The sequence below is a fragment of the Chiroxiphia lanceolata genome, chromosome 5, assembly GCF_009829145.1.
Source record: "Chiroxiphia lanceolata isolate bChiLan1 chromosome 5, bChiLan1.pri, whole genome shotgun sequence".
Taxonomy (NCBI): Eukaryota; Metazoa; Chordata; class Aves; order Passeriformes; family Pipridae; genus Chiroxiphia; species Chiroxiphia lanceolata.
In genome coordinates this window covers 67,109,803-67,118,234 of record NC_045641.1, presented here as the reverse complement: position 1 = coordinate 67,118,234, position 8,432 = coordinate 67,109,803, and the positions used below count along the sequence as shown (strand labels likewise).

The 8,432-nt window shown below is 41.6% G+C and overlaps 1 protein-coding gene across 1 annotated transcript; it reads left to right on the top strand.

The window, feature by feature from the left end:
• Positions 1-207: 207 nt before the first annotated feature.
• Positions 208-8,230, top strand: STRAP (serine/threonine kinase receptor associated protein). The gene is made up of 10 exons (XM_032688984.1): positions 208-517; positions 1,795-1,930; positions 2,665-2,746; positions 3,009-3,081; positions 3,771-3,867; positions 4,815-4,952; positions 5,487-5,623; positions 6,341-6,490; positions 7,003-7,068; positions 7,389-8,230. The coding sequence occupies exons 1-10, from the start codon at positions 406-408 to the stop codon at positions 7,454-7,456; spliced, it is 1,059 nt and encodes a 352-aa protein (XP_032544875.1). The 5' UTR covers positions 208-405; the 3' UTR covers positions 7,457-8,230.
• Positions 8,231-8,432: the final 202 nt, after the last annotated feature.

Sequence of the window (8,432 nt, the reverse complement as noted above, 5' to 3'; positions counted from 1 at the left end):
ACGGGGAGGTGGGCAGGGCAGGGCAGGGCGAGAACCTGAACCGATTTACGTGGAAAACCAACGATTGGAAAGCCAGTGCGAGGCTGGGGCGGGCTGGGAACTGATGGAGAAGGGCTTTTAATCACAACAGAGGAGCACTGATGCCCCCCGGACTCAGCCCTAGGGTGGGCTGCCAATGAATGGGACGGCAAACACGCTGCTCCTCCCGCAGGAAGCGGGACGACGGAAGGAATTACGCTTCGCCCACCGGCGGCATTTCCCATCCCTCTCGGCGAGGCCGCGCCCCGCCCGTGACGCGCGTCCGCCTGGAAGCGCTTCCTGCCCGTCACTTCCCGCGCCGCCGCCGCTCCCGCCGGGCCGGACCCGACCCGTGTCCCTGCCCAGCCCCGCACCCCCGGCCCCGCCATGGCCATGAGGCAGACCCCGCTCACCTGCTCTGGGCACACCCGGCCCGTGGTGGACCTGGCCTTCAGCGGCGTCACCCCCTACGGATATTTCCTGATCAGCGCCTGCAAGGGTGAGGCGGGACGGGCCGCTTTGTCCGGCGGGGCCCGGCGAGGAGGCGGGGGAGCGCCGGGGTGGGTTCGGGGGAGCCCCCGGCTGCGTTCGGGGGAGCCCCCGGCTGCGTTCGGGGGAGCCCCGGGGTGGGTTCGGGGGAGCCCGGGGTGGGTTCGGCGGAGCCCCGGGGTGGGTTCGGCGGAGCCCCGGGGTGGGTTCGGCGGAGCCCCGGGGTGGGTTCGGGGGAGCCCCGGGGTGGGTTCGGGGGAGCCCCGGGGTGGGTTCGGGGGAGCCCCGGGGTGGGTTCGGGGGAGCCCCGGGGTGGGTTCGGGGGAGTCCGGGGTGGGTTCGGGGGAGCCCGGGGTGGGTTCGAGGGAGCCCCGCTGCTCGCAGGCCGCGCACCGCCGGCCCGGGGGTCTGTGCCTGGGGGTGCTGTGCCTGTCCATGACACAGCTCGGGAGCTGTGCAGTGACGGCGGGAGCGCACGGCTGGTGTTCGTGCTCCTTCCATGGCCGGGTTATCCCGGGCGGAATCGGAGCCCCGCGTGCGCCCGGCTGGGATCCGAGCTGCTGAGGGGGTGGGAAGCGTCCAAAGGGGTTTATTGGTTAAACTTCCCGTTTCTACCGTCTGTGCCCACGGGCTGTGGGTCCAAAGTGAGCTCCCGTTTGGCCAGGGCAGCTGCCTTGCTGCACTCAGAGTGATGAGAACGCTCTTAGTGTGTGAATAGCATTGCCTCTTCATACCTGTATATATTAATCTTATGTATGCACACATTTTAAAGGATGTTCCTCTCTGCCTTGAAGTACTTCCAGCTGAGCTCTGCACTCTTTGATAGCCCCCAGAAAAAAAAAATGATAGGAAAGGCTTTCTATTACTACTCCATTTTTATCTGTCTGTGTTTAAACATATCTCATTGCAAACATGAGGCTGTGCCTGCATACAGGCAGCCTGATAATATCGTTCCAAAGTAAAAAAACCAAATCTGTCCTGCCTGAAGAAAACTTTAGTAAAAATAAAACTCGAACGTTCCCTTCTATCTTAACACAAACCTAAAGAAAATTTTAGTCTGAAAACTTTTATTTCATTTGTATAAGTATTTGAATGTGTATACTGTTCAGATGCATGCAGCAAGTACAGCTGCACAGCTAAGCTATTTAGCTAAGCTCTTTTACAAAGAATGGCTTCATAAAGTAATGAGGTATTTCCACGTGCTGGTGCAAGGGAATATTAAAAAAAAAACAAATCAGTTTTCTTCTTTTACCATGTTACCTGAATGTTGGTTTTGTTTCTGTGAAGATGGCAAGCCTATGCTGCGTCAGGGAGACACAGGGGACTGGATTGGCACGTTTCTAGGCCATAAAGGTGCTGTTTGGGGTGCCACTTTGAACACAGATGCCACTAAAGCAGCAACAGCAGCAGCTGATTTTACAGCGTGAGTGATGAACTGTCTTTGTGGTCTGTATTTTGATTTTAGTCTGTTTTGGTGACATGATATAGCTGTACTAAATTACTGGTTCATTTTTTTTTCTTTAGTAATTATTAGCTTATTTTTGGCTAGACAAATTAAAACCCAGGCTTTTAGCATCTTGAAAGCAGCTACAGTTAATTCCACCATGATGAACAACTGTGATTGCTTCTTGATATGCTTAATTACTGTACTGGTTTGCTAGAATAACTTTTCTATGCAGCTCTAATTTCTGGCACTGTGGTTAGAGTAGACTTGAAAGAGTGATTTTTACTTTGTTTCTAGCAGTTAGCCTCTTTTATTATAAGAAAATTGTAGTGAATTATTTCTTTGATGTTTATAGGGGTGGTTGTGCTGTTTGCAGTATAAATTAATATTTGGCAAGTTGGATCTTGTTAGTAAAAGGCAATCTCTATTAATAAAGTTGCAGAGAAGAACTACTCTTAAAACTGAAATGCTCATTAGTCTGCATGGTCCTGAAGAAGAGGATAAAGGAAAGTGATGGGTTAGTCCAAAAGAAGCTTTAGTAAAAACATATAACGTATTCTTGTTGAATAACTGGGTTATAACTTATAAGAATGTAACACTTGTGATAAAATGTTATAATGGCATCAGGAAATATTGCTCACAAACTCATGTGACTGTCCAAGTTCATTTGTCCTGGTGCTTCTAAAATATGAATGTTTCCTCTTGCTGTTTAGCAAAGTGTGGGATGCTGTGTCAGGCGATGAACTAATCACATTGGCTCACAAACACATTGTCAAAAGTGTGGATTTTACACAGGTATGAGAAACCTTTATACCTTATACACCAGGAAAGTAAGCCTTTGAGTATGTTCTGCTTTTAAGTTACTTTTCTGCTTTTTACATATGTTATCTCAACAGGCACATAATCTAACATACCACTGCTCGTTTTTAAGATTGTAGATTAAATGCAGTAAGTGTATTAGAAGCTGTCTGAGAGAAAGAACTGTTATTTTAACTCACAGATGAAGGCTGGTATTTTGAATCAAAATAGAGTTGACTCTCTGTAACTTCTGTTTCAGGATAGCAATTATCTGTTAACAGGTGGACAAGATAAGCTCTTGCGTATCTATGACCTGAGCAAGCCAGAAGCAGGTGAGTCTGCTTTTGGAACTGATTCTTGTTTCTTTGGAGTTAAATACAGGTTCTGAAATTAAAGAGTTATGTTCTGTTATGAGTCACAAAAGACAAAGTTGAGGATTGTTTTACAAGTGTAGTGTCTGTACCTTTTGCTATAGTAAGGTCATAGAATTATAGAATGGTTTGGGTTGGAAGGTTCCTTAAGACCTTAAAGATCATCTTGTCTCCAGCTCCCCTAGACTAGGTTGCTTAAAGCCCCATCCAGCCTGGTCTTGAATACTTCCAGGGATGGGTCATCCATAGCTTCAAGTTTATCTATAATGGACTTCAAGCATAGCATGTTTCAATTCAATGCGGACTAATTAAAAATAAGTCTAAATAATTAAATTTCAGTCATCCGAAAGAAGAAAAGACTCCACATATTTGTTTAAATTTGTGTTAATACTGAACTGCTTCTGGTTGATATGAAACCAGAGAACCTTGATGTTAACCTAGTGAAGTTTTTTAAAATTAGGCAATCAGATATCCAGTTTACAATTTAGCCTGTTTCTGGAATAAGATCTACAAATAAAGTCACAAATGTTTGAAATAATTCTACAGTTTCTAGTAAATGGAAATCCATATAGTTTAAGAAAGCTCCCAAACTGCTGCATGACATTATTTCATTTTCTTATATTTATTAACATATTTGGATTTATTTTGAGAACCTGACGTTGTCAGTGGACATACTTCTGGCATTAAAAAGGCTTTATGGAGCAGTGATGACAAACAGATTCTTTCAGCTGATGATAAAACTGTCCGGTAAGAAAAAGTTAACTTTCAGTTTTCTAAGAAGCTCAGTTTTATTTATTGTCATAATCTATGTCACAATATAGTTACTTTTTGTTGTTGTTGTTTTAAGGATAATCCCAGATTATTATAGTTTCATGCACTGGGAGAAAAACCTCGGAAGAGTAACTGGAAACAGTGCACAGCTGATAGAAAAAGCCCTCTTTCTTTGCCATGCTGGTAAATTGAGTAGGCTTCAGTGTTTTTATAAGATGTCTCATCCAGTGATGGTTAAGTTAACTCTGTCTCCCATTGGTAGGAGATGTGTTGAAACCAGATAAACCTGGGCTGCTGGGGAGATGAATTGACAAAGACCCTTCCTCAGACCGTGCTCTCCAGAAAGGATGGAAGATGTGCCTCATGGCTTCCTCAGCTTTCTGGCTGATATGACCAGTGTCATCTCACTCCTAGCAGAGTCAGCTAATGAACAAAGATTCTTACTTACAGTAGAACAGTTTAATTTCTGTTTAGACAGCTCTTGCACCACTAGATAGAAAACTATATTATCTTAAATTAATCTCTATATAGATTGGCATTAGTACCTCTTGATCTCGTGAGGTAAAAAGGCAGAATGGAATTTTCAAGCTTTGCTTCTAGAAAGGTCTATTGCTTAGGAGATTTAAACCAAGATTTTTAATCTCCAAGAGAATCCTGGAGTAGTTAACTGGTGTGTGTACCATTTAATGTTGTTGCATTAAACTGCAAATGTAAAATTATTTTAAAAAGGAGGCGTGTCTTAAGCTTGGCCTAGGTGGCAATGCAGATAATGCCACTGAAAATCTGAAAGTACCTGTGGAATCAAATCCTGTTCTTCAGATGCCTTCTTTGATCCAGATCTTGCCATGGATGGGAGATGAAAATTGCTTGACTTGCTGAAATAATCTGAAGAGTCTTCTTTTTCCTTTTTGTTTCCTTTTAAGCCTTTGGGACCGGAGTACCATGACTGAAGTGAAGTCACTAAATGTTGCAATGTCAGTGAGCAGCATGGAGTATGTTCCAGAAGGACAGATACTTGTGATAACCTACGGGAAGACTATTGCTTTTCATAGTGCAGAAACGTGAGTGCACAACACAGAGTTTTCACAGGTTGAGTGATGGGCTTGGTAATGGGGGTAAAAACTGACAGTACAAGGCTAAAATCACCAAGCTGTCAGAACTGGCATCAGTGGACATCTTTCCTTGAATGCTTCTGCCTTAAAATAGTGAAACCTAACTCTCTGTAAGGTGCTAGGCTGTAAGGGTTTGCTGCCATTTTTTTGTTTCACACTAGCTGTAATTGTGGTTAAATACATTTCAGCCAGGTTTCAGTGCAGTGTTTTTCAGAGAACTTATTTATACATCTTTATGATATCTTAAGAAAGAAGTTATACACTTAAACATATTCCAGAAAGTAGTTCTGAATGTGTGAGCTTTTGTTTTGTTTATTCTAACTTGATGAGCATGGTTTTCAAGTATTAAGACTTGCTTCAGAAACTCGGGGGGGGTTGTATTCTATTTTTCTGAAAAGCAGCTGAGATTAGTAGAATCACAGTTTCTTGGCTCTCAGGATTTTTTTTTTAAATGAACTTTATTAACAAACTTTTCTCCCTCAGTCTAGAGCAGATTAAATCATTTGAAGCACCTGCTACAATCAATTCTGCATCACTTCATCCTGCGAAAGAATGTTTGGTTGCAGGCGGCGAAGATTTTAAACTCTATAAATATGACTATAATACAGGAGAAGAATTAGGTATGTTTGTCTTCTGCAATCAAAAAGGAGTTGTGAAATGGGTATCCATTAAATAATGACTAGTAAATGAAGCTGCTGTGCACAAATAAGGTCTTAGCACAGCCTGCTGTGCAAGAGGGTGAAAAGGTATATTACCAGTTTAAGCATTTTTTCCTATCTCAGTATACCCAACATTATTCTTCTAGAACTAATTAAAACCTACATTCAGCAGCTCTTTGCACCTATTTAAAAAAAATCACGTTCAGTATTGCTGCATAGCTGTTTGTTAACTTGGGCATCATACTATAGCATTCATTAGATATGTCAGCTACTTTTATGAAAAATGTGGTACATGTTGGCCAAATTTATTTGAAACAAAAAGCATGTTTCCAAGTTTTTTCATTGATCCTGTCCTTGTTTAAAATTGTACATGTATGGAGTGAGTGGTTGAAGGAACAGAGGATGTGTATTTTGTGCTGCTGCCTTGCTTTGAAGTTTTGTCTAGAATAAACAAGCACCTTTTTCCTTGCAGTTAATGAAACATTAATATTTTACCTAAATTAGACATTGCTGAGATACCAATACATGGAAGCTTTGTTTTGTATCAGAAGCTAATTACTGAGAAAGTGCCCTCTCATCAGTGTTTTTTTTTTCCTCCTCTTCTGATTGGTTTGTACTTAATAATTTTAATTGTTGGCTGAAATCTGAAATTTATGATCTTGGTATATTCTGTTATAGAATCTTACAAAGGGCACTTTGGTCCAATTCACTGTGTGAGATTTAGCCCTGATGGAGAGTTATATGCAAGTGGCTCTGAGGATGGTACACTAAGGCTGTGGCAGACAACAGTAGGAAAAACCTATGGTCTTTGGAAATGTGTAGTTCCTGGTAAGTGTGGCCTTGTTCCTGGTGAAACTTGGCTGCTCCATGGGTGCTTTTTAAGCAATATCTATCATTAGTGGTAAACAATTAATTTCGTGGAGCAACTGCTGTGTTCTGAGGGTTTCTATATCCACTCATATCTGATAGATTTAAGGATGTACCTTTGTACTGTAATGTAAGCAATTAACCCTGTAAGCTTTTTGTACATAGACACTTTGTGGATATTTAAGCAAATACTCTGTATTTTTATGTGAATGAGCAAGAAACATGCAATACCACCTTCATAATTCTGAAAGGGATAATCTCTAGAAAGAAGTATGGGTGGTAGTTTTATATTGTACTTTGGTTATCTCAGCTTGGGGGGAGGGAAGCAATAACTTGCAGTTATTCTTTAATAGAATTGCTTGCCCAGATGTTTCTTCTCAGCACTAAATTAAGTGGAAGTTACTTTTTTATTATTGTTAAGGTGAGTGGCTGGAACTGAAGGTACTGACTTTTTTTTTTCTTCTCCTCTACAGAAGAGGAGAATGCAGAAGCAGCAAAAGCAAGGGCTACCCTTCCAGGAACTGCAGAGGAGGAAATAGGTAATGCACTGAACTGTCAGCTTCCACTCAGCTAAGTGTTAAAAGATCAGTCAGATGATAGCATTCTTTAGTATGGAAGAGGTAGTTTCCCTCAAGTATCTTCTGGCATTTTTCACTCTTTTCAAAAGGTGTTTTCCTGAAAATCACCATGTGGTAAGTGTCAGACTGGTGCCTGGAGCTGTGCAGGCTGAACAGATGGAGTTGAATAGCTGGATCAGGCTGAGTGGGAAAACAAACTGAACTGGTCTTTAAGCAACCCGTGCAACATTTCTTTGGTTTATATATCTAAGGTGAAGTTAAATAAAATTCTTTTTATTTAGTTGCAGAAGAGATTGCCTCTGAAAACTCAGATACAGTGTACAGCTCAACTCCTGAAGTTAAGGCCTGATTACTGCAACTGTTACATGACACATGGACCTACAAGACTAAATCAAGTGAGCAGTGACAAACAGCAGCCTTCCAGAGTGAGCTCTCTACGTAAGGCAAAGATGGGCAGTAATTGATGAGAATGCGGTGGAACTGGCTAGGTGTTGTCTGTAAGAGAACTGAGTATCCAAATAAAAACCCAAAAGACAAGTAGTAGAGTTTTGCTGTCTTTTTGGCATAACTGCCTACTGTCTTTTCAAAGAAGTGTGCAAGCCAAGATCCAATCTCTCCAATTTCAATTAGACTCATTGTAGTGTGCTTTCTTTACTATGGAGAAGAGATACAATGGCTTTTACCCCTTTTTTTTTTTTTTTATTTCCTTGAAAGTTGGAAGAATTGGCTGTAGTTGAAAAGAAGGGATTATGTACTTAAAAGTATTTGGTTCGGGTTTTGTTTCATTGTATGCTGCTTCTGAATGTTTAACTGTTTTCAGTTGTCTAAATAAAATGCCTCTCAAAACTCGTATGTTGCTGTTGAGCATTGGGTTCGTGAAATGGAAAAGCAACCAGATTAATCACATGATCTTTTCTAGCATCTTGGTTTTGTACTATACACAGGGAAGGCAAAAGAATGTTTTAGTGTTGGTACAGAGGGTGGCAAGTTCTTTGATCTGTAAGCTTTGTGTCTTTTTTTTTATTCTTTAAAGTTTGAATGTAAACGTGAGTCTCTAAAATGAAAAACGGCGAAAAGTCCTAAATTAAATGTGCTGCCTGAAATATTTGGTTGTACATGAAAATCTCAGAAGTTGGCTGCGAATCTGTATAAAGCTTGGGTTTAGTCATCCAGACTGGATAAAAAAGTTACTCTTTCAAGGTTACAAATCATATTTTCTTCATTAAAGAAAATAATTGCTGTTCTTCCACTTGTCATTTCTTTTAATGTTATGCTGAAAGTTTTACATAACGCACTCTGTATGGAAAAGGAGAAAGTTATACAGA

Excerpts from the sequence above, each read along its gene's own strand:
- STRAP (XM_032688984.1), top strand. The coding sequence starts at position 406 with ATGGCCATGAGGCAGACCCCGCTCACCTGCTCTGGGCACACCCGGCCC. Across the intron at positions 3,082-3,770 it reads CCTGAGCAAGCCAGAAGCAG|AACCTGACGTTGTCAGTGGA; the intron begins GTGAGTCTGCTT and ends ATTTATTTTGAG. Across the intron at positions 3,868-4,814 it reads GCTGATGATAAAACTGTCCG|CCTTTGGGACCGGAGTACCA; the intron begins GTAAGAAAAAGT and ends TTTCCTTTTAAG.